This window comes from Mesocricetus auratus, unplaced genomic scaffold (genome assembly GCF_017639785.1).
Source record: "Mesocricetus auratus isolate SY011 unplaced genomic scaffold, BCM_Maur_2.0 Super-Scaffold_100003, whole genome shotgun sequence".
Classification (NCBI taxonomy): Eukaryota; Metazoa; Chordata; class Mammalia; order Rodentia; family Cricetidae; genus Mesocricetus; species Mesocricetus auratus.
In genome coordinates, this window is record NW_024429188.1 from 75,505,770 (window position 1) to 75,533,273 (window position 27,504).

At 36.7% G+C, this 27,504-nt stretch overlaps 1 protein-coding gene across 1 annotated transcript in view; it reads left to right on the plus strand.

Moving 5' to 3' along the window:
• Positions 1 to 27,504, plus strand: part of Il1rapl2 (interleukin 1 receptor accessory protein like 2) — a 1,115,671-nt gene that overhangs the window by 1,047,228 nt on the left and 40,939 nt on the right. The window contains exon 7 of the mRNA XM_013118167.3: positions 18,307 to 18,436. Coding sequence (XP_012973621.2) covers positions 18,307 to 18,436 — 130 coding nt within the window. The remainder of the gene's footprint in view (positions 1 to 18,306; positions 18,437 to 27,504) is intronic.

The window sequence follows — 27,504 nt, forward strand, 5'->3', positions numbered from 1 at the left end:
ATTAGTCTCCATTCTAAAAGTAATGCTAGTGAGAATCAAATGCGTACTACTCTGTGGAATGATTCACCATCTCAGATTAAGTTCAGTACAGAGGAAAAATCATAAATATCTAAAATATAAATTATGTAATGCATCTTAATTTTTAAATTGCCTTTAGTTATTTGTCTGCATGACCTCACGCATGCAATTGCTTGTGTGTAGCTGTAAAAGGACAGCTTGGAGGAGCCACTTCTCTCTTTGCACTGTGTGGATCACAGTGATCAAAGTAAGGTCATAGCCATAAGCCTTGATAGCAATCAGTTTCTTCACTAAGTCATCAAGGCAGTCCCATATAATGCACTTTAAAGGCACGCGACTGTATCTCTTTCAAATATATGTAATAGATGAAGAACTACATAGGAGAGGTACTGAACTGAAAGCATACTTCAGTAAAAGATACCATTAGGCTTTGAAAAGGCTGCTAACATACATTAACTATAGTATTAATTTTGGAATTGGTCATGGAGTTTAATTTTGCTATTCTTAAAACAAAACAAAGCATTTTCCTAGGTTTTCAAATATTTGAGAAAAAAATAATAATCAAAAAATTATCCATGGACTCAAATGCTAGTAGGAACATGATTAGTTTGTCTACTATGGAAATTAGTGTGGAGTTTCCTCAAAAGACTAAAAACAGAACTTCAGTGCGACCCAATCATACTGCTCTTGAGTATAAACCAAAAGAACTCTCGGTATATTATAGAGATACCATGCCTGTGTACATCACTACACTTTTCACAGTAGCAAATTATAAAGTCATCCTAGGCATCCATCACAAAGGGGAATTATGAAGACTATATGGCATATATACACATACAGACAATGGAGTTTTATTCAGCCATGTAATAAGAATAAAATCATGTCATTGCAGGAAAATAGATGCAAATGGGTATCATTGTGTTAAGTGAAATGCCCCAGACTCAGAAAGATGAATCTTGTGTAGTTACTTTCATTTGTAGATCATGGATTTTCTATAGACACATAGGAGCATTTATACATACATACAGAACATAAATGCAGGAGAGAACCTCTTTAAGGGACCAAAGGTGACTAGCGATAGGGAGGAGATGGAAATATAGGGGGTAAAAGTAGTAAAACTATCATATATTTGTGAGTGAAAATGTCTTTATGAAACTTACCACTGTGTATAATGAATATACCTTATGGAAATTTCAATTTTTAATATTTGTAATTGCTCTACCCATAGACTGACTTGTTTTCCCAGTACATCTTTAACAAGTAGACCAGAGGCTTTGGCAATTATTGAGATGCTTATATGCAAATTGTTGCACTAAAAAACTTAAAAGACCAAACCCTCTGAATGTGGGTGCCAGCTGGGAGGCCTGGGCAATCTATAGGACCTTTAAGAGTGAAACTGGTGTTTATCTCTAGTGCATAAATGGACATTGGGAGTCCCTTCCATATGGAGGGATACTACAGCAGCCCAGATACACGAAAAAGGGTCTAGGCCCTCCCCCAAATGATTTGACAGACTTTGATGATCCCTCGTAGAAGACATCACTATCCTTAGGGAGTGGGTGGGGGTGTCTGTGGGAGGCATGGGAGAATGGGAGGGCAAGGGATTGGGGGGATTGATATGTAAAATAGGATTATTTCTAAAATAAAAAACTTAAAAGCAATATTTCAGAGGTTTTAAATATTGAATATCCATTTTAAATTTATCTATGCTACTTTTTAACCTTAGTAATCTTTGTTCTAATTTTTAGTATTAGGGTTTTAGTATATATTATACAAATAAATCCAAGATCTGTGAGAATTATTTTCCTGCTGAACTGTTTCTTGTGATGTTCTCTATTTCCCTATCTTCAGATAATCACCAGAGGTATGTACATAGTAGTTACATCCCTTTGATCAATAAGTCATACTTGAGACAGTTACTGAAGGACATTCATACTCTAATTGCACAAGTATATAGTGCACAAGAATAGGCCAGAAGCAGCTATAACCAATTCAGAGGAAAAATACCATTCCACTCAAAATGTGAAATAAACAGATAGATGATATAAATGAAGTTAGGTAGATAGGTAGCTATGGAGCTACCTTGATAGACAGAAGATAAAGAGATAAATTAAAAATATGTAAACAAGCACATGAACTTAGGGAAAAGTGGTAGAGGATAGGGGATGAATTGCAGGGGAGGAATGAGGAGTAGATTTGACTAAAACACATTATATACATCTATGAAATTCTGAAACAATAAAAATTCAAAATACAAAAACAATTTGACACACATGTGAAAGAAGTATAAACATATGTGTCCGTGTACATATAAGCTAAAGGAAATCATCACAATTAGAACTTAATTAAGAATTGGCTGTACTTTACTTTCTTGTATCTGCTATGTTATTATACTATGATTCTTTCCTTAATTAGTGAACAGACCAAAAATGGAATGTGTTTGGCTTATTTAAAAATATAGAGACAGACGCCCACTGCTAAACACTGAACTGAACTCCTGGAATCCAGTGACAGAAAGGGAGGACTGATGGGCAAAGGAGTTAAACCAGATGGGCTGGTTTAACCCACAGAAACAGTTGACCTGAACAAGGGGAAGCTCTTGGACCCCAGACTGATAGCTGTGTGGACAGCATGGGACTGATCCAGATCCCCTGAATGTGGGAGTCAGTGAGGAAGCCTAGGCAATCTATGGGGCCTTGGGTAGTATTTATCCCTGGCATAAAAATGGACATTGGCTGCCCATTCCACAATGAGTGATGCTTTCTCAGCCTGGACTCATGGGGTAGGGCCTAGGTCCTGTCATGGATGAAATGACAGACTCTGGAGATCCTCCATGGAGGGCCTGACCCTCCCTGGAGATTGGAGTGGAGATTGGGTGGGAGACTGGGGGGCCTGATGGGCAGGGGGTAGGGGAGGGAGAGGGAACTGGAATTGACATGTGAAACCGCTTGTTTCTAACTTAAATGAAACAAAAGGAAGGAAGAAAAATAAAAAATAAAAAAAGAACAGCTATGAACACAAGGTCCAATCATACCCCAAGTGTATACTTCACAGATTTAAACAACGAACGGTTTCCCTTTGAGATATCTATGGATAACTTTATCAGATAGTTTCAAAATGTGAAACAAACATCTGGAAAAATGTATGTCTTCTTGTATAGAGAAACAATGTGGGTAAAGGAAAGAAATGTAAAATGTCCTACAGAAAGAAGAAACAAGATGTTCTAAGAAAATACTTGTTGAGAAAAATAAGCTGATAACTACAGCAGACTATTTTACTTGGAACCCAACTCCTGTCTTCATAGAAATACAGGAAGGAATTCTTCACAGAGTTGAGGAGGTCTAAGACTAGTCCTTGGTAAGAAAGGAAAATGCCTGCATAATTATTAGGGATGAGTAGATAAGAAGAGTTCACCCCAGTGGAGAATAGATGACTACTACCCCTTTCCTTTAGATCCTAAGAAAGTAATAATTAAAAAAAACTGAGCCTAGACCCCTGAGTACCATCTGCGTTAAATATGAAACTGGGTGTAGTGACTCACTTGAGCGTGGTGGTGCAAGCCTTTAGTCCAAGCATTCCTAGGCAGAGGCAGATGGATTTCTGTGAGTTTGAGGCCAGCCTGGTCTACAGAGTTCCAAAACAGCTACAGCTACTTAGTAAGACCCTGTCTTACAAAAAAAAGAAAGAAATGATTAAATAAATGTGGAAATGCACATGAAAGTATCATGATAAAATCCATTATTCTATATATTAGCCAGAAAAGGAAGAACTAAATATTTAATTAAAACAAGCATGCCTTCATTTATTCATGCTATTATGTTTTAGAGCATCGCCTAACTAGAAGTGTTCTAATCAACTAATGAAGCCTTGTATGGACCTCGTGCCATGGCAGCTACTCCAGAAGAGTTCAGAGAGAACCATGCTCTTTAGCTTCAGGGATCTGATCTTCTTGATAATGAAATACAAGACATAGTTGTGTAATTCTGACATTCAATACAACTTTAAAAATGGTGTTACCAGGGCACTCAAATTTATAAATGTGCTGTATTTCAACAGAATTGTGAAGTAAATTGTGAAGAGTTAATTTATTTGCCAACCAGACAGGAAAAGACTGCTGCTTTTGCTTTGTTTTGTTTTATTTTGTTGTCTCTGCCTTTCCTGGATCAGTGTTACAATTTAAATCAAAGTTACAAATACATATATGTTATGAGAACTATGTGGAAGTTTTTCCTGGGAGACAAGTTTTTCCTCTTTCTGGAACCAAGGTTTCAGCATGTCTCTTCCTTCACAATGAGATTCCTATGGAAAGCATTTAAGTCTTTGGGTCCCATTTATATCAACACTCTTATAGCCAAAAGGAGGAACACAAGTGTCTTTAGAATATCTCCTCTCTCATCAGCGTGGTCACACTGAGACTTTTGCGTCACTATCTGGACTCCTAATTACAGAGGTTATTTGGTGTTTTAAACTGAAATATTTCTTCCAAAAGATTTGGCCGTTTCTTCATGTCCAGCTTTCTTAGCCCACTTTGTAATGGCATTTTGAATACCTTTCTATTAGGTAGCCACGAACATAAGGCAGAAAGCCAATCCATGCACACCTTGACCAGTTTCCAGCCCAAATGCATGAAGAAAAAGACTTCATTTTCTGAGTGGAGTATTTAAGGAAACTCATTTTTGAGTTTCTGTTTAACTTGAAAACTGTTTGGGGAAAACTTGCTTTTAATCAGGCTTTTGACTACTGACAGTTAATGAGAGACTGGGAGGAGAATGGGCCAGAGTGAAAGAATGTTGAGGTTGCCTTTGGCTCCTGTCAAATGGAGAGGAGGGTGTGACAGAAACAATCAACTCTGAGACGTTTTTCCCCAAACTAGGTCACTCCTGATATTTGACTTGTACAATATTTTCACTGTGGAGCACAGGGAGCAGTACAAGGGATGGTCCTGTCCCAAGGATACTTATGAAAAATTCTGAAGGTTTTACCCACATATATGAAAATAAAACCAGTACCCTCATCCCCAAAACCATAAAACTGTCTTCAATAAACAGTTTTTAGTGACACCAAATTCTTGCAGGCATGATTGTGACTCTGAGTTTTCTTTTAATTATTGATGATGAACAATTAGGAAAAGTCTTTGCACACAGTACACACTTACTAAATATTTATTCAACTGAAGTGACAAGTTTGTGAAATAAAACACAATAGTCCTATAAAAATTCAAACTAGAAACCTTCTCACAGGATGCTTATAAAGCAAGTAATGCCATAATTAGTAAGTTACTGTATAGGAAAAATCTTATAAGTATCACATTGTAGTAAAACATCATAGTTTATAAAGACATTGGAACAGAAATGAGAGAAGAAATATAGTACTGGAGTAGATCGAGAAGGCAGAATGCTTCCTGTGGATTTTGAAGAATTTTGGATGCAAGAAGAGCAAGGTTATTGAACAGCCACTTTGTGGACTGAGAGGATAGATTCACAGTGAAGAATTTTAGGAAGTTCTGCTGTGTTAAACAACCTTTATTGCTTAACAGTTGTGCTGTTCCTTGAGATACTTCACTAAATATGCACATTACTTTTTAAGGAAAACACATCTATTTCATGGAAGAGTGTGAGATTACAATTTTGAATCTCTACCTCATGTTTTCAAATAATTTGGCATTATTTTTATGAAATTAGACAATGGTTTTCATCATAGAAGTTGCAAAGAATTAGTCAAGGAAACAATGCTGATTGTCTTGTAAAGAAGGAGTCTATTTCTCTCCATCATGATACTCTGGTGCAGAGGCATAATGATATGGTAGCTTCTTGTATATAGTGATATAACAAATAACCAACTTCAAAACCCTGTTCCATGTAGTTTACATAGTCTTTTGTTAAAGAACTGAAATGGTCAGTTGAACTTACAACAAGAGTTGAGTGTATCTTTTTCAATCTCCTTTTCTGGATCTATTGGACTCTTTTCTGTCTTCTGGAATTTTGGGCCATAGTGAAGGAAAGAATCCATACACATGAAAAATTTAAAGACAAACTCAAAAAGTCACACAAAAGACACAGAAGCCACTCCCTAATTGCATTTCCTAATCACAGCAGTATGTTGATTTGCACAGGCATGTAAACAGTGATGTTTTCCCCTTGAAACATACTTCATTTTTTACCCCGCTATGAGGGAACTATTTCAAAGACAACTCAGATAATGTCTATTTATCTTCTTTTCCATTATCTTTCTCCCTCCTTTCCCATCAAAATGGTGAGTTGGGAAAGAGGATCATGACATTCTCTCATCTGGACATGATGTAGCCCTTGTAATATGAACTTACTCTTGATGCAATAGCCTGTATAAGACCTGCATAAGACTGAGCCTCTGAACATTCAGGCATAGGTATAGAAAAGTCTCATGGGGCCTTGTTCTTCCCTGGGGAACTGTTGATTGCTGATGGATTCTGGGGAAAGGAGATTATTTTCTTCAGTGGTATCACCACTGGCAGTTCCCCCATGCTTCAGTGGATGACTCCAATCATAGGTTCAAGGTATCAATCTTGATTACACTGACTAGGTCATAAAATAAAAACAGAACAGATGGATGTGAAAGTAGGAGGAAGATTTGTGAGAAGGAAAGGTGAGCAGAAGTGGAGTGAGAATGATAGATGGTAGAGGCAAAGTGTGATCAGAGTATATTTTATTCCTTAGTGAAATTGTCAAAGAATAAGCTTAACATTTAAGATTGAATACATAAATACTTTTTAAAAAAGCATGAACTTTAAGGCATTGACTTACCTTGCCTTATGCCAAAGGCACTGATTTACCATGCCTTATGCCAAAATGGATGTATTATAACTTACAAAACATATTAATTCAATAAAATAAAATCAATTAAAGTAAACAGAATTAGGAAAAATAAGCTATACCTTTGGAAGTCAAGCAAGCACTGTTGAAATGCACTCCCACATTGCTAGTCACTGTAAAGAAGTAAATATGAGAACTGACTTCTGAAACTTGTACTCTGACTTTTATACATGTGCAACTGCATATGTACATGCACACACACACAAGAAACATATGCCTGTAAAATGTAAGATATGGGTCAATATCATTAAAGAGTGTAACTTTTACTTGGGAAGAGGAAATGTGTTTATAATAGGCAGCAGAGAATAATGGTTAGGATCTTTGACTTTACAAATCTGTCTGATTCCAAATATCAGCTACATATATTTATGATTTTGAACATATTGTTTAATCCTTTTCTACATCTGTATACACATTTGTGTACTTAGCTTATGCATGCTTTAATACTCCTATGAAGTAGAGCACATCTTCACTTTTAACTCCCTGTGGCTATGTGAAAACAGAATGTAGAGGAAAGAAAGATGTGAGTGTACACTAGGAGAGATACAAGTTCCTTTCATGTTATAGATGAAACTTGAGCTAGATCTTGCTGTCTATGGACTTAAGTTGCCATTTGTAAAAGGTAAAGTAATGTCAATTGAGTAGGGTACAAATGAGAGCATAATGAATAGTGAGACTAGAAGAATTTGTGCTGACAGAAAATTCAGAGTCCAAAAGAACCATTACAGAATTTTAGAAAATCAATAAAGTCACCCAAATCTGATCTGTAATCTGTGGATAGCTTTATGTTTCATTTTTTTCATCTGGAAATTAAAACTTGGCATTCCATTTTCTACAGGATCAGAGGATCTGTACAAGATTATGTTAAGCATTATTTTTTTCAGACAGCCAGCGAGATTCTTCAAAGTGAATGGTGCCTATGTTAAAACCTCGACTCATCTTTTTTGTTTTTATTTTTGAAGATTCTTTCAAGGTTTCCATAGCCACAGTTTAGATCACTCCATTATGTCCAGTAAAAACACATTGATGTTTTCTTCAGCCACCATCTAATCCCGGATCAGTCTTCAGATACACAGTGAGAAATGCTGTGGAATTGATGCATTTCTTCCACAAAATTGTACAGCAGGATTTGACTAGGCAATATGTTTGTAGTGCCAGAAATTGTGATCTTATCAGTAAGGGATTCAAAACTGCTACTTTTGATGATGCAGAGGGTAAACAGAAAAAAAGTTTTCTGTTTCTAATCAAGAGTCTTCAAATTACAAAGGTAACTTCTTTCAGAAAAAGTAATGGCTATTCATTGTTCTGTGTTTACTGCTATTCTATATATGCTATGCTACTAACCTATGCTACGATGCTGACTATGCTACTAACTTTTATTTCTAAGTCAATATAAGAAAATTTAGAACACCAAGTCATTTTATCTCAAAGCAAGTGAAGGGGTCTGCTTTTCCCCTCTGTTTATCACAATATAGAAAATAATGTATGTTTATTTTTGAACTATTAATTCAGTCCAAATGAATTCTTTTGCAACTATACATCCTCTTTAATGCACACACCCAGAGGATTTGCTTCCTTCAACTCTCCTGACATCTCATTTTGCTGAGAATGAGTTGGACTTACTGACGTAACAAGTTAATATCCAAAGACTTTGTCTTTCTCCCTAGAGAGCTTTTCAAAATCCTTTTGTCAAGCTGAGATATGGAGAGCACTAGGTCAAGGAAAGCAGGCCATAAGCCAAGATCATCAGAGCCAATATAAGCAGCAAGGAGCCAGAGGCTAGAAAGGAACAAGGTTTCAAGGCAAAGTAGGGCTCATAGACAGGAAGCCCACTCTGAAATAAACAGTCAGAGATTAGAGAATATAGAGGAACTGAGAGTCTAGAGACAGCAGGCAAGCAAAACAAAACACCATGGCCATGGGACCTTGGAGCTAAAGCTAAGACCTTTCCTAGGCACAGAAACTTGCCTCTATATTTTTTTGTTCAACTGATCAGTAAGTGATTTTTCTAGAGTGGTGAAACTAGAAGTAAAACAGTTAATCCCACCTCTAAAAGGCTAAAACACATTGTTCTAGAACAACTGCTTAAAATTTGTAAAAGTTAGAGTTGGAATAATGTTTAGAGAATTTCTTAATTGACCCTATCAGTTTTTAGAAGAAAACAATTGAAGCTCATTGAGAAAGTAGTTATAAAACAAAGTAAAACAAAACAGCAACATGGTAGGAAGGCTGAAGCAGCAAACTTAGTGTTCTGATACCCCTACCCATTCCATGATATGCTTCTGCCCAGCGTCTGCCAAGAGCCTTTGGATGACAGATATGACTGAGAGCACTAGGATATTTACTGAGCCCACAGGTCTTTACCCAGAGAGGGATGAAAGTAAAAAAAAGTTATGGGCATGGTGGGTAGTTAATGGCGGTTCTGGTCATTCAACCCAGAACAAATATAGCAAGAGAAACTTCCTGAGATTGAAGCTACTTGGCAATTCATCAAGACAATTCCTGTTAACTCTGAACACCTTATACTCTGCTAGGCATCATACCACTTACCACACTGAAACAATTGTGGGCCAAAGTCAACCCATCACTTGTAACTGTGAAAACTGTTCTCTATCATCTTACCTTGAAGCCTATGTGGTGCTGCTTCCTGTAGGATAGGCAAGTAACTATTCCCTTGTTATTTGTCATTCTCAAAATTGATTTCTTGAATACACACACACACACATACACACACACACACTCACGCATAGAAAGTTTAAAACACTCCCAACTCTTTGTCTACCTCCCATTCTCTCCACTCCCTCCTTTTCTTGTTATTAATTATTCTTGTCCAAAGATACCACTGTGTTTTTCCTAGTCAATTAATATTAGTATTTAATTTTATTCTGTTTCCTGGGTAGGGAACACTATTTTTCAGAAGTTTTCATGATCTTGAACAACAAGTTTATATGCCTCATTGTCTCATTACTTTACTTAAACTCACTATCAACCACACTTCAAAGTGGCACTTAGTGACTTCAGCATTTAATTTAAATTTGGAGAATTTTGAGTAGAGGCCCCCTCTTTGAGAAAGAAAATGTTTAGAAAAAAGCTGCATGGGATTACCATGTAAAGTGGAAGCTCCATTCTTTCCTAGATGTGTACTAATTGGAAGGCAACTTTGTGTGTCTCGTTCATTAAACACTTCTACGTATTAGAATAAATGAACTAGAAATGATGGATTCTTTCTTCTGCTTCAAACAGTGGCCTCAGTAAAGCCAGTTAATTTTTTTCTGGCCTTTTTTCTAAACCTTAAATAATCCATTCAGCTGACTGGAGACTGGAATCTCAGAGTAAACAAAGACACAAGTGGTTTTACCAGTGTGCTTTTGGTTCCAAGTACATACTTAACCTATTGGATGACTGATAGGAAAGGCTAATGTGAGGAATAAAGGGTCAGATTGAAGGAAAAGAATAAGATACAGTGATTTGTGTGCATGTGTGTGTATGTGTGTGTGCATATATATATATATATGTGTGTGTATAAGATATATAATTTTATTTTCAAAATAAGACGATGTGTGCTGCTCTCCATTTAAGCAAACCTCATAGGTTCCTGTAACATTCTTGGGTCTTTTTTTATTAAACTTTTAATTTATTACTACTTTGAGTTTTTGCTTTTGGGGACTAGAATTCAGACCTTTGTACATGCTAGATTGTAAACCTAGCTCAAATTTTCGAACTGAGCTAGTTCTACAGCCAGTATTTTCCTTCTTGATACAGTGGAAAGATGCCATGAACTATCAGACAGTTCGAACGAGACATTCCCCATTTACAATTTGTAAGTCCACCCTTAATCTCTCCTGAAGAAAAACAGACTTGATTATGCATAGAAAGTGACACTTTTAGTAACAAAACTTCTTAAATATATCTAACAGCCAATGGTAGTATGCCTCTGTGTTCCGTGTGTCCTGACACTAACTGATTATACGACAGCATATAGTTCAGGACACTCTCACCAGTGCACACAGAAATGTGTGCCCTGATAGCAGATTTCCTTCTTGGGAAATCAATAAACCTCTTGAAATGGACAAACTTAAGTACATAAAGCACAGCAGGAAATTGAACAGCTTTTATGTTGACATCATGACTATCTTCTCCCCTTTTCATCTTATCTCTTAAAAGCTAAATCTATGTGTGATCCCAGAGAAGAAAGAATGATCTCTGCTTAGGGTAGCAGTAAGAAGGAAACTTTGTTTAACAACTTCTTGAAAATGAAATGAGTAAAATTAACATCATTCCAGCTCATGTTACTCAATTTACAGATTTCCATGGTAGATATTCAGACACAAACTCAATTTAACACAGACTTAATTGATATGTTGAGGATAAACATCTTGCAGCCATTGAAAAGTTCTACTTTAAAACAACAGCTTATGTGCTCATTGAACTTTGAAAGCAAGTTAGGCATGTCTGAGGTTTTGGGAAAGAAATGGTAACTCAAAACTAGAGAAAGTGAATAGCTCCAGCAGACATCACCACCCGATGCAGACCTGGAGAGTCTCAGAGTTCTGCACATGATTTTTTAAAAGTGTGGATCTAGGTACTCAGATATCCTGTAATGCCTGAAAATACATAAACCACATACAATTCTAGAAAAATCCATTCATTGTTTCAGGAAATTGATACTCAAGGTGGAGCCATGATTATGAACTGACAGTTGTAGAAAGTCTATAGTTAGCATGTGTGTGAAATTAAAAATCATATATGTGAAAAGTCCTGAAAGCAAAGAAAGCCAGAAAAACCTCTTTCCAAGCCTTTCCAACCTCTTCTTATGAGATTTCATTATAGTTTGGAGCACTCAAGGCATACACCAAAAATAATCCCAAGCATGGATACATGATACATGAATACACACACAGCTATAAAATTGAAGCCTTACAAAAACATTACCTACCATGAGAGTGCTTCCAGTAACACAAATGAGGAAGACCCATCCCATGAAGTAAGGATAATGGAATAACTGGGGAGGCATTAAAAGAGTTTGAGCCTGAGTGAGGTAACCCAGTCACAAAAAGACAAACATGGTATGTCCCCACTCATATATGGATTTTAGACATGGATCAGGGGAGTGCCAACTTACAACCTCACTACCAGAGAGTCTGGGAAACAGGCAGGACCCTAAGAGAGATATGCATGGTAACCCAGAGAATGGGAATGGAACAGGGTCTCCTGATCAGATTGGGTGCATGGGGGAGGGAAGAGGGAGCTGGGAAAAATGAGAGAGGAAGAAAAGCAGGGGAGAGGAGGACATGGGGGAGCAGGAATTTTGAGTTAGGGGAAGAATAGAGGAGAGCAGCATGAGAGATACCATAATAGAGGAAGCCATTATAGGTTTGAGGAGAGATCTGGCACTAGTGAGATCTCTAGCAATCTACAAGGATGACATCAACTGGCAAACTAAGCAACGGTGGAGAGACTACCTTAAATGCCCTTCCCTGATAATGAGATTGAGGACTACCTTGTATGCCATTCTAGAGCCTTCATCCAGTGACTGATGGAAGCAGAGACAGACACCCACAGCTAAACATTGAACTAAACTGGAACCTAGTGACAGAGAGGGAGGAGCGATGAGCAAAGGGGTCAAGACCAGGCTGGTGAAACCCACAGAGACAGCTAACCTGAACAAGGGGGAGCTCTTGGACCCCAGACTGATGACTGAGAGGCCAGCATGGGACTTATCCAGAGCCCCTAAATTTGGGTATCATCGAAGAGCCCTCAGTAATCTATGGGGCCTTGGGTAGATCAGTATTTAGCCCTGGCATACAAATGGACTTTGGAAGCCCATTCCGCATGGAGGGATGCTCTCTCAGCCTGCACACGTGATGGAGGGCCTAGGCCCTGCCCTGGATGAAATGATAGACTCTGAAGATCCCCCATGGAGAGCCTCACCCACCCTGGAGAGTGGAGTGAGGATTAGGTGGGGGGTTGGGGGGATTGTTGGGGGTGAGGGCAGAGGGGAGGGAGAGGGAGCTGGAATTGATATGAGAAGTAAGCATGTTTCTAATTTAAATTAAAAAAGCCAAAAAATAGTTTGAGCTGTGATTAAAGATAAAACCGAAGAAAAATTTTGGCCAAAACAGGTCACTGATAGTTACTCATGGTCTATCAGTAATTCAGAGATGGGGGCAGCTGTGTTTAGCAAGTTGTTGTCCTTGAGACATTCTTAGAAATCCTGGTAGAGAATGATATTGAGATGTGTGGAAAGCAAAATGCCTTTTCCATTTTCACCCTTGCTTGAATTTCTCTCATATCTGCGGTGTCAATCTCAGGATCTTTTAAAGCTCTTCATGGAGTAATTACATGGATTTGAAATGCAAAATAGAATCTGTTATCAAAGTTATCAAAGCATGTCTTTCACAACTGAAAATATGTTAAGTTCTGAAATTCATTTATTGTCTTACTTTCAACTGTCTCGTTAATGTCAAAGAAGATATACACCAACACTCACATTTGAACTTCACTAGTTTTTCATTGCAAGCACAGGTTCTATAAATTATAATTCAACAAATAAATGAAAGTGTCCTGTGAGAATCTATTGAGTACACTATACCCACAAAAGCATTACATTTATTCTTATCATTATGTGTAAATCATTTTTCCATCTTTTATTATCAGTAAAGTATGTAATAAATTTATGTGATACACACATACTTATTTATAAGACAACAGTTGCTTAAATATTTATCAGCAAACTACTGATGGATATTTTTGTTGTTCAGAAAGGTTTGTAATAATAACATGTGAATTCCATCACTCTACAACTGCTATACTCTTCTTCCTACCTAAATTCCAAGTCACCCCATACACCCATGGGCACAGAGGGCCACACAAACCCTACTGCCACTACAGTCATCACAGATTTTGTTGTATTTTAATTTTCTTATTTCATAATCACATTGTAAAAAGTTCAGGCTTCATGGCATCAGGAACAGTAGAGCAATTGTCATGATTCAATCTCCAGAAGAAAATGGGAATGCAGGGGAGGGAGAGGGAAGAGGAGGAGATGGGTGATGAAAAGAGAAAGGAGGGGAGATGAGGATCTCATGGGATATAAATATTTGTATTACCACTTTAGAGACATTCCTCCTGAGCCCATCCTTATCTTGAGTACATCTGTTTCAAGACAAAATCCTGTAAAGTAATAACTGTCAAAATAATTAAGCTGGTTGTGATTGCTAGATTTTCAAGGTCTCAAAGCAATCTTCCAAATGCTGATTCTCAGAGAGTTCTTTGAGAAAGAAAATTGAAGTAATGTTAAGGCAAAGGAAAACTCAGCTAGTCCATGTACTCCATTTTTTATAAAATAAAATAAAATATAATAAACCTCACCTACCTTATTACTTAGTACTATGGTACCAAATGACAAAGTTCTTTTCATTTTAATAGTCTTCTGACTGCTTGATGCAAATTTGAATTGGCTATCTCTACAAGTAAGACATAGTTACAGAATGACTTTCAAAGTGTCTGGAGACAAAACAATACAGCAGCTAACAGATGCCACTTCTAAATAGAATTTGACATATCAGGCAGGTTTGAGAGATACCTAGAAAGATTCTGTTTTAGATGAATTGCCCAATCAATGCAGACATCTTTCTATGCCTCTTGGAAGAGAGATCCATAGTATTTAGCACATACTGAACATAACTAATAAAAGATCCCTTGGGAACTCTGCTTCTAATGTGACAGATGATGGCTGAACAGTTTTACTGTTTGCGGCCATCAACGTAAGGCTTGAGGATATTTACTCAGCACTGTATAAAATAAACTTCTGAAATGTCTGTCTCTTCTGTTTATTTAACAAGGATCTTTCTGATGGGAAGAGAAAAATTACTTACAAGGCAAATTGTTTCAACGGTCAGTACTTTGGATGCAGAGTCAAGGGAAAGGGCACACACTGCTATTTTTAATGGAACACTTCAAGAAGCCCCCCCTTTTTACACACTACAATAATTGTCTTTCTCCATTAAAATAACTCCAACATGGGCACCCACACACAAAGAAACACTTAAAGAATTTTAATATAGGCCGGGCGGTGGTGGTGCACGCCTTTAATCCCAGCACTCGGGAGGCAGAGGCAGGCGGATCTCTGTGAGTTCGAGGCTGGGCTGGACCGATAGCCTCCAAAACAATACAGAGAAACCCTGTCTCATAAAAACCAAAAAAAAAAAAGAATTTTAATATATATATATGTTCTATGTTATTTATTTTTTCAACATAGCTCAAAAGAACAATAACCAATATTTATATATATAATTGTGCATGCTGGCAGTTCCAGTAATTAGAATCTCTAATAATAAAGCTTAACATAATCTATTGATCTTTCTGTTATCTGATTTATGGTTCCTTAACTATTTTCATGTCATGAGAATTAAAAGAAAAAGGCCTAGGGAGGAAGAATATGTTCAGGTTTAGAAAACATAGGGTCTTTTCAGATCAATCATACAAATTCTAAATGCAAAAAAATTTACAAGAGAATGTTGAGAATATATTGTCCCACAAATGTTCTTACATAAAAGAATACAAGATTGACATGGTCAAAATGAAAGTATCTATGTCTCAAGATCATATCAAACTTGTCCTCAAATTTAATTTTCCATGGACAATCAAGTCTCAGAAGGCAAAAAACACTGAGCTAACTCTTTTGTTTTGTTTTGTTTTGTTTTTGAGACAGAGTTTCTCCATTTAACAGCCCTGGTTGTCCCAGAACTGACTTTGTAGACCTCCTCTGGATTCTGCTTCCTGAGTACTGGGATTACAGGCATGTGCCACCACCACCCAGATACACTGAGCTAACTTCTGATGATGTTTTTGAGTTCATGAAGCACTTTCATATTCATTGTCTTCTTGAGCTATCAAAAATCATTACCAACCTTATTGCAGGCATAAGAAATTACTTAATATAAAGTTAAGTTAGGAGCATTAGCTCAGGGGCAATGGTCATGACAGATCTAAATATAAAATCCACATTTCCTGAACTTTAGTCCAATGTACTTTCTATAATGCACAGCTGTATCAATTTTACCCAATGTCAGATGAAGCTTGTGTTCAAATATATGGTCTCTCGTTTGTGTCAATTATATTGTGCAGATTATTGACCTTGACAGATCTGGCAACTACAGAAGAATACAAAGATCCAGGATCTGAAATTTGAGAAGGGATATGTTAATATTATAATAAAATAAATACTTGTCAATATATCTCTTTATGTGGCTAACCTATTGCCCAATATTTGTGTGTCTATGTGTTCTCTGTACCCCACATTGTCTTCACATTGACTCTAACTCCTATTTAGTTGTTCCTTTCTGAAAACAATCCTCAAAGAAAGCCATTTTCTAGTTGTAGTGATGAAAGCTATTTGGATTCAGAAAGTAGTAGTTATTGCAACATGAAAGCTATGGATAAATTTAAGCTAGAATGAGGACGCTGTCTACGGCACAGAATGAAGATGGAAACTCCACAAAGAAAATAATTTTGAAGTGGTTTTATCTAGTCCTCTAAACAATGGAAAATGTGTTTGTGAAGAAAATTTTATGCTATGTGTGCTGGCTGGATTTGTGTGTCAATTTGACACAAGCTAGAATCATCAGACAGGAAGGAGCCTCAGTGGAGGAAATGCCTCCACGAACCCGTCTGTAAGGCATTTTCACAATTAGTGATCAGTGGGGCAAGGCTCAGCTCATTGTGGGTGGTGCTATCCCTGGGCTCTATAAGAAGGCAGGTTAAGCGAGCCATGGGGAGCAGGTCAGTAAGCAGCACCCCTCCACAGCCTCTGCATCAGCTCCTGCCTCCAGGACCCTGCCCTGTTTGAGTTCCTGCCCTAATTTCCATCTGTGATGAACAGCAATGTTGAAGTGTAAGCCAAATAAACCCTTTCCTCCCCAACTTGGTTTTTGGTCATTTTGTTTCATTGCAGCGAAATAAACCCTAAGACACTCTGCTATAATTATAAATCGAGGGATTTATGTGTCAAATGCCAGCATTGTATTTTCTATACCATTCTTCCAAATATATTTAGTTTGCAAGAAAAATACAATTAATTCTAGTAAAATTATAAATACCTGTATATGCTGGGCGGTGGTGGCGCATGCCTTTAATCCCAGCACTCGGGAGGCAGAGGCAGGTGGATATCTGTGAGTTCGAGGCCAGGCTGGACCAACAGCCTCCAAAACAATACAGAGAAACCCTGTCTCATAAAAACCAAAAAAATAAAAATAAAAATAAATACCTGGATATATCTTGAGAAATTTATAATTAAAATATACATAACAGAGTCCAAATATCTTGCCTAGAATTATTTAAGCACAGTAAGTGAACTAAAGAATACTGAATATATGGCAAGAGTTGTTTTTCCTGTAAATGTTAAAGTCCTCCAGGGAGGCAGAATCAATGTGATGACAGATAATTTATTAAGGAGATAAATGGATATGATTATGGAAATTGAACAGACCCCAGCAAACTTTTGCAAGTTAAACAGCCAAGACAGTAGCAAGTCTTGAAATCGTAGACCCAGGGAAGTGCCTGGTGTAGTTCTCAGTGTCGAAGTTGAAGACATAAAAGCTCTTGAATCTATTGGTGGATATCCTTCAGTCCAAGAGCGAGAGAAGCCTAGTCCTAGTATTCAAAACCAGGGAAGAAGAGTGTCTAGGATCTAGGAGAGAGTGAGAGGGTGAATTTTCCATTAGTGATTGTTGTGTCGCTGTGATTACAGTTATGGGAAATATAACTTTTAAGGAGGAGGGATTTATTTAGTTTTATGTATTCATAAAGTTTCTGTTCCTTGTAGCTTGGTCTCCTGCAAAACTTGGGAAGAAAATATGGTGACAGGAAGGCTGCAGTGAAAGAAATACTTCTTTGTTTCTTGACATATAGGAAATAAACAGCAAGGGATGCACAAAGTATGCTGTAATTCAACAACCTGTCACCAGTAACCTACTTATTCCAATAGTCTTCACTGCCCATCTTTCACCAGAATCCACATTTGCAATCATTACAAATCCATACAGGGTTCAAGAGAATGTTGCAACTCAGCCCATAACATCTGATGTCAATCTCTTCTGAAAGTCTCAAATTATGATGGCCAAGTATCGAGGTATTCCTTAATCTTTTCAAGTCAACAACAAAATTAAACCACCATTCCGTATAATTTTTCTTAAAATATATTATAACATGAAGAAACAAATGAAAGTGTACATGATCTTAATAGTGAATAATCTATTATTGCTTTTCAATTTTTATAATAGTTTGAATTTTATAATTTCCCCCAAACCCTCATAATAATGATTTGCTGACATTCAAGAATTTTTGGAAAATAGGGCACCTCTGAGTTTTCCTTTGTATGTCAACTCTCCATCCATGTCTCACAAGGTTCATTCACTTATTGCTTTTTTCTCTTTCTCAGGTAAACCTCTGAACATCCCTTGCAAAGCATTCTTTGGATTCAGTGGAGAGTCTGGACCAATGATCTACTGGATGAAAGGAGAGAAGTTTATTGAAGAACTGGCAGGTCATATTAGAGAAGGTGAAATAAGGTATAGGAGTCCAATTGTTTATTTTTTCTTTGCTGTATTTGTAATTAATCAGTAAATCATGCTAGGGGGATTCTAACTAAAAAGTTTTTATTGCAGCTTCAAGTCATTCTATTCTCTAGGACCTGACATACTGGAGAGATCAAGAGTGATATTTGACTTAAAAATTCACATTTGCAAAAAATGCTTATTTTCAGGTGTCTTTTCTGTGGGTTTTGGAGGATACCATGAAAATGTAATGATCCCCTCAAAGCTTTCAAAGAATATTCCATCATGTTTCAAAAGCTTAGGCCACTGTTCCTACACTAATAAGAGCAGGCCTTTAATCTTTGCAGGTGACATCTAAGTTTGCTGGACAAATCTCTGTTCACTCCATGGGCATAAAACAACATTCATATATCATAAGTATAATGCTATAGTAGTAGTAGAAATCTGATACTCTACCAAAATAACTGTTGATTCTTTTTAGTGCTTATTTGTCCCAGCATCCACTCCTTTTCTGAAAGAGACTGATCCTTCAGTTTCGCACCTCTTTCAGTGTTTTTCACTGTCCTCTTGGTATGTATCTATCAGTTTAATTCATTTGGCTTTGTGTTTTCATTATAATTATTTCTTTTATTTTTTGAGACTTAATTGCATCATTCCCTCTTCCCTTCCTTTTCTTCCCTCTAAACCCTTCTTGCTCTCTCTTTCAATAATTGTTGTTATATACATATATGTATATGTAAGTAGATACATATTCCTAAATGCATAAGTACAACAAGCTCAGTTCTATATAATGTTATTTGTTTGCTTGTTTTCAGGTTTGACTATTGGATTTTGGATAACCAGTTGTTGTGCTTTTCCCTGGAAAAGGCTATTTCTCCCATTCTCTGCATCCCTTAGTTGCCTGTAGTTCTTTGTACAGGGCTGGGCCCTCTTGGGCTTTCCTCCATTCACTTTAGCAATATCTATTGTTGTTGTCCTTGTTCATCTCATGTTTGCCCAGTCATGTTGGTAAAATTTTACTGGTGGGTGTAGCTTCTGACATCCCTGGGAGATACAATCTCATACAATAAACAATCTGCTCCTCTGTCTTTAGCAATCTTTCCATTTCTTCTACAATGTTCCTTGAACCTTAGGTATGTGGGTTATTTTGTAGATATATCCTTTGTGTCTGGGATCCACAACTTCACATTTTGATTGGTTGTGGTTTTCTGTAATGATCTTTGTCTGTTGCAAAGAGAAGTTTCTTTAATGCAGGGTGAGAATATACTTATGTTTGGGTATAAAGACAAATATTCAGACTATAGATAGGGATTGGTGTAATGAGTCTTTTTTGTCCTGCCAGCCAACTCCCATATAATGACACAGCGACTTACTATTAGTTTTGGAAGCTTGGCCTATAGCTTAGCCTTTTCCTAACTAACTCTTATAACTTAAATTAATTCATTTATATTAATCTATGTTCTATCATGTGGCATTACCCATCTTCAATCTTGCACCTTTGTGTACTCACTATGTCTTCTGGCATCTTCTGCATGCCTAGATTCCTCCTCCTTATCCTTTCTATCCCTGAGAAACCCACCTATCTCTCCTGCCTTCCCATTGGCTGTTCAGCTTTTTAATTCACCAATCACAGCAATACATCTTCACACAGTACACAAATACCCCATAACAGATTGGGCTGGAGTATCTCCTCATTTTTGCAAGAAAAAGGTGAGCATTCTTTTAGTATGTTACATAGTGGATACTAATAGGTGTGAGCACGCTTTCCCTTCCTTCCCACCAATAATCATGCAGGAGAAATAAATATGATTTTCATAGTACTTGTAATATGTACTTTCCTGTGGTTGTTTCTGAAACAGAGTCTTGTTATGTTGTCCAGGCTAGCCTTAGAATTCCTGTGCCCAAAGGATCCTCTCATTTCAGCACCCTAAATAGAACTGTAGGCATATGTGCACATGCTTTGCTCAAGTTTTTCTTAAGTATAAATTATAGCACTGTGTGTGAAAAATCACACTGTACAATACTTACCATAATTGATATAATTTATAATTACTCCCGTGACAATCAATCTTCATGTATTCAATAATTCTAATCTATAAATTCATAAAATTGGGGACCCATTATCTCCAAAATCATATATATAAATTGACAACAGGAGTATATTTCTAGGAAAAATATTTTAGGAAAATGTATTTGACATCATCAGTTATCAGAGAAATCAAAACCATGTGACCCTACTTCATACTCTTTAGGATGGCTTAAATAAAAAAATACGAGCTATAAATTATGCTGGTGAAGATGTAGAGAAATTGGTAACCTTACACCCTCGTGAAACAAATGTAAAGTGGTGCAACAACTTTGAATAACGATCTGATAAATCCTCAAATTCTTAAGCATAGTGCTACTAGGTGATATAGCACTATACCTCCTAGATATAGACCCAACACAAATGAAATGTTATATCCACATAAGAATATGTATATGAATGTTGATAGTAACATTATAATGAGAGAAAGGTGGAAACAACCTAAATGTCTATCAAGGAAGGAATACATATATGAAATGTGGTATATTTGCATGTGGAATATTACTTTTTATAATAAGTTTTGAAGTACTAGCATATAGTAACAACATGAACAAAACTGAAAACATTAGTGAAAATAAGCCAGTGGCAAAGACCACATATTATATAATTTCATTTAAAAGAAATTTTTAGACTAGGCAATTCTGCAGAGTTGTAAATGTGATTCCTGCCTGCCCAAGGCTGGTGTGGATGGATAGTATAATGGGTGGTTATAGTCACATTGCATACATGCAACATTTTTGTAAATATAGCCAAATTTAAATTAACATAAATGCACATTTTCAAATGTACAGTTCAGTATGTTTCTTTGAACCTCCATAATATTGTACAACTACTACCATTATCTACCTCAAGAACAGTTTCAACACTCTAAAATCCTGGACTTCATAGACTATGGCTTCCTTTAAAAAATAAAAGTATTTAAGAGCAGGTTGGTGAAATGGCTCAGTGGTTAAGAGAATTGATTGCACTTTCTGAGGACCCAGGTTCAACTCCCAGGACACACATGGCAGCTCACAACTATTTGAAACTCCAGTTCCAGGGGGTCCAACACCCTTAAATAGACATGCATGCCAGCAAAGCATCCATATATATAAAATAAAAACAGTAAAGAAAGAATGAAAAGTATTTTAGAATCAAATCATGATGATGGTTGCACATATTTGTCAGTATTATAAAACAATGAAACATAGAGCTTCAATGTGCAAATTGTATATATAATATGTGAATTTTATCTCAATAAAGTCATTTTCAAGAGTATTTTGAGGTATGGTATTCTAAAACTGAAGATAGCCTTGAATTCCTTATCCTCCCTGGTGCTGATAACTACAGTCATGAATTACCCCATCAGACTTTTTGTTAAAGTTGTTTTCACCATGCATTTTCCTAGGTTTCTGTTTTTTAATAAGCTCTTTGAAAATATTCTACAGTGTATTTTGGTCACAAACATCTCTTCCTCCAACCCCTCTCAGATCCATCACTTTTCTCTACCCACACTCTGTGTCCTCGTTTTTTTTTTTTTTGCAAAGCCCATCAAGTCTTATTTGTGGCACCTGTGTAACTTCAGATGTTTTTAATTTTAATTGTATTGGTTACCCAGTATAGCATAGATCTTCAGCAAACAAGGAGTCTCAAATTTAAGGTCTCATTTGAACTTAAAGTCTTTTAGTTGTTACCATTTTATTAGGATTTTTAACGATTTATTTGCAACAAATATAGTTGAATTATTTTAAGACATTTTAGAATACTCATGTTTAACATTATTATCAATATATCTACATTAAAATGTACCACTCTTCATTTTATTTTTGAGACAGCAAATGGTCCCTCAAAAAGGACATGTGTTAAATACATTTGTACCTACTTAGTTCCCAATTGAATTTCTACTACCCAAAGTAATTACCTACACTTTCTTGGATGTGACTGAGTGGATTTTTAAAGGTAGATAGTTTTATGGAGCTATAATTGACAGACAATAAACAACACACAAGTTAAGGTTTACAATCCATACAAGGTGTTTGTGAAACAATTTGCCATAAAGAAGTTCACTTCTTGTTTCCTGGCACCCCCTTGAAATTCTTCCCACAACACTAGTCTTCGTGTCACTATAAGTCAGCCCAACATTTGTAGTTTTATATAAGTAGAATGATATCATAGATATGCTTTATGTTCGTGTTTTTTCACTTGACAAGTCATCCTGTGAATTAACCATGCATTACCTTATTCTCTTAATAACAATGAATGTTGGTATGTGGAAAGAGTGTATGAAAGTTTGGCTGTCTGTAGGCTGAGTTTTCCAATCCTGGCAGCCATTTCCAAATAACCACTGAGGATTTTATTAGTTGTAAATACTCTGCCAATAGCTCAGACTTATTGAGAGCTAGTTGTTACATTTTAAGTTAATCCATATCCCTTATTTACACTCTTCAACATGGCAGTACCTTTATTAACATGGCATGTTCATCTTCTGATCACTTTGTATCTAGCTGGTGTCTCCTCTGACTCCTCCCTTCCTCATCCCATCATTCTCAGCTTGGCTTTCATGCCTAACCGTATCCTGTTCAGCTACTGGTTGCAGCAACATATATTCACCTAGCTGTCTATTTACCTGTTGATTGCATTTGGGCTGCACCTAATTTGAAACAAGTAAAGATGATATGAGCATTCATATATGTATGTGTTTATGCAGGTATACTTATTTTATTTGAAAAATATCTAGATATATGGAATAGGAAAGTCATATAACTTTTTACTTATTTTTAGATATTTTAGTACAACTTATGGAAAATTTATTTTTGGTTGTCTGCATACATGACAGGCATTTAATATTTTCAATATAGTATTGTTTATTAATAAGATCATTTAATTGAGTGATTGGATCGTCAATTTGATAAATTCTATTGACTCAAAGTCCAGAGGCATAAATTCTTACTTGTTTCCCTAATAATTTAATTTTGATGCAAAGGTTAGGATACAAGAATATTCTTACATACCATGTTGGTTCTACATACCAAGCTGGAACTATTTCTTTTAAGGACACACACATACTACACACACACACACACACACACACACACACACACACACACACAAAGTCATATGAATTGTGTTTCAAAATAGACTTTTAAAACAAAAATGAATAAAACAGAAAATGTGCCAAAGGACATGTGATACAAAATTATTAGTATTGGTTTTATGTGTATTAAAATACACATTACTTTGAACTTAATTTCATCACACCTTTACTTTGGGTTTCCTAGTTTTAACTCACAATGAGAAGAGATACACAGCAGACAAATGAAATGTACTGAAAAGAATACATGAACTCACCATTGTTAAGAGTACGGATAGCTGGAGACATTTCAAAAAATGACAAACACATGCCAATATTTGAATCAGAATCTGTCATGATTCCTGACATTTTTTGTCTGCATTCCTACCATGGTCACGGTATCCTTTAAAATACCAGTGTGATAAAGTTTAATGCTGCTATGAAGATTGTTTTTTGTGTTGTATTCAAACCTGGTTTGTTGGACAAGCCCATAAGCACTGTCTTTATACAATTACTCTAGAGATATTACAATTATAAGTCATTTCCCTGCCTTCTGAGATGTAAATCTACCCTCCAAATCTATTTTCCTAATGACCATGCAGCCATCTGTATGAAACAAAATTACAAACAAAAATAGGGTCTCATAAGTCCTGACTGTCCTGGAACTCTGTGTACACCAGGCTTGCCTTGAACTCACAGAGATCTGCCTACCTCTGACTCCTGAGTGCTAGAATTTAAGGTGTGTACCTCCACACCTTGCTACCATCTATTATTGAAGGGAAGATTATAAGTACAACATTTCTCCCTCCCCTGTGCCCTTCCAAGCCTTCCCATATACCAATCCCCACTCTCTTTCAAATTTATGTCCTTTTTTCCATTAATTGTTATTGAATGTGTATATGCATACATCTTCCAAAATGCAGCCTGATCATTTGTATAATGTTATTTATATGTATGTTGTCAAGGCTGACCATCTGGTATTGGGCAACCAATCAGTGTGCTTTTCCCTGATGACGACCACCTCTCTCCCCTCCCAGTTTTCTTCAGTTGTCTGTAGTACTTTGTGTATAGGATTGAGGCTTTCCTCACTCTCTTTAGCATGTCCTTTGATGTGGTCCTTAGTATCTTTTTAAAATTTTTACATATTTTGTTTATTTATTGTTTTCAATACATTGCTACCCACCACAGGTTCCCCTGCCTCCACTCCTCCCAGCCCCACACCTCCAACTGGCCACTACTTCACATCCACTGCTCCTCCATTTCCTTTCAGAAAAGAACAGGCCTTCCAGGGATATCAACTGAACATAGACTAACAATAAGACTAGGCACAAACCCTCATATTAAGGCTGGATGAGACAACCCAATAGGAGGAAAAGAGTCCAAAGAGCACAAAAGAGTCAGAGATATCCTCCACTCACATTGTTGGGAGTTCCAAAAGAACACCAAGCTAACTATTATTGGCGATGGTGGTGCAAACCTTTAATCCCAGCACTTGAGCGGCAGAGGCAGGGGGATCTTTAAGTTTGAGGCCAACCTGGTCTATAGAGCGAGTTCCAGGACAGCCAGGTCTATACGGAGAAACTCTGTCTCAAACCCCTCCTAAAAGCAAGTTAATATAAGATGCTAAAAAGGAAAATATTGTACATATGTATGGGGAAAATACAGTATTCGCATTCTTCTTTCCAAATGTCTATCTTGTATATGTGCTGAAAAACTTTCATTCTTCTAGAAAAGAAGAATTAGTTTTTGGCAAACAACCTTAGTATTTCTCAAAACTTTTGGCCAGAAAATTTGTAAATATGATATGTTACAGACAATTCCCATTTATCTTCATACCAAATTCTCCTATTATTTATTAATCTCTTCTTTTTCTGTTACATTTATTATAACATCAACTGAAAAAAATCGAAGCATACTTGTTAACTAAAATCTATTTTTAAATTCAGTTTCCCTTAGCTTTTGCTGACTTTTCTTTCTCCAGGATTAATTTTTAAGGTAGATGCCTAATTTCATTTCAGTGTAGTTACACCATTTTAAAGAGAAGCAGGGCACTGCCGCTGCTGTTCTCTAGAGCTGACAGAAGACAAAATACACAAACAAGAAGTGAGTTCAGAGCCAGAGCCACTATATTAGGTGCTAAATGAGTCAGCCTTTAGAGACTTGCAAAATGCTATTGTTTATTTGATTTTGTTATATTTTCTTTCTCTACTTTCCCCCAACCCCCCACTAAGTTTTTTAAGGAGAATACATAACTTACATTCACTGGAGAAAAGTTGAAGAATGTTTGTTTTGAAATTTTTACAAAACCTACTAGCTAAATAGAGACACCTTGTGAGAAATTAAAACGAAGAGGCATGGATTCCTGGCCAAGATAAACACATGGTCAGCCATTTTGTAATATTAATTGTGTGATCTGTGATTTATTTGGGAGCTTGTGTGTGTTCTAGCATTCCTTCAAGCTATGGCCATTTATGCTAACATAGGAATGAATTACTAGATACCCTTTCCTAGCCTACAAAGCTAATGTTCATAAAAGAAACAAGCAAGATTTCTACAAAGCATAGCAGATTGGGGCAAATAACACAGTTAGATTAAAAATGTTAGTGATACAAGTACTAGAACCAAGAGGTGATCTGAATTCTTCCATGGCTCAAAGGGCATAGCTCTAAATGTAAAATGCCGAGATTCTAATTTGAAGATTTCTCCCAAAGGCATTTCTGTAAACAAAACTGACTTCTGAATGCATGATTTCTTTCATGTTGTCTTTTTATTCAGGTTATTATTATACGCTGTATAACTTACAGGTAACAGGACTGTTTCTCACCATCATGAAAGCTAGGAAAGAAGCCATCAGATTTGGTGCTTGTCAGGGTGTCTTTACATAGCAGAAGGGGCACTGTAGCTCTATTGAGTCTCTTTGATTAAAGCACTAATTTCATTCATGAGAGTAAGGCCTTCTTGACTAAAGCAAGTTCCAAGTGTTCAACTGTTAACATTAATATGTTTTGTATTTATTAGTAATATAGTAATTTTGAAAGAGAGACACAAACATTCCGATGATAGATAGCAAGGGCATCCTAATGGACTTGGGTTTCAATAGAGTCACAGTTCTTGTGCTGTATATTCATGATAACAGTGCATTGCCTAAAACTGAAATGATGGGGAGGCCAGCATGGGACTGATCTGGACCCCCCAAATGTGAGTGTCAGCGAGAAGGCCTGGGCAACCTATGGGGCCCTGAGCTGTGGATCAGTGTCTATCCCTGGAATACAAACAGTCATCGTGTGCCTATAGCAAAAAGAGGGATGCTCTCTCAGCCTGGACTCTTAAGAAGGGGAGTGCCTGGACCCTACCCAGAGTGAAATGACAGACTCTAGATATCCCCTATGGGGAAGGAATTGGCAATAGGGTGGGAGGCTGGGGGGGAAGGGGAGTGCGGGAGGAGGGGAAGGAGAGGGAACTGAGATTGATATGTAAAACAAGCTATTTAAAATTAAAATAAAAATGATAAAAAACTGAAATGATGATTACTAAAGATTGGGAAAGAGGAAAGGGAAAAGTTGTTGGATTTGGTCAGCAATGCTATATATGTGTATAGAGCAGTCATATATAATCCTATTAATATTCCAATTAGTACTTATTAAAATTTCTGAAGTCCATTGTAAAGCAGATAAAACTAAAAATGTAATTAAGTAAGTAGTCCTAGGGCAGGTGACAAATGGAGAACCAACCTTTCTGTCTAGATTCTCATTTCCCGGGTACAGCTTCATCCTATGAGAATGTGTTGCAGTTTTCAACCTCTTGATACTTCCTTAAAGGAATGGAAGACTTTAGGCTCAGGGGTGGGAGACTGGGAGGGACTTGAGGGAGGAGAGGAAGCATGAAAGTAATATAACTCTGTTTCAAGTCAAAACATTTTTAAAGGCAAATAAACAAAATAAAATATGC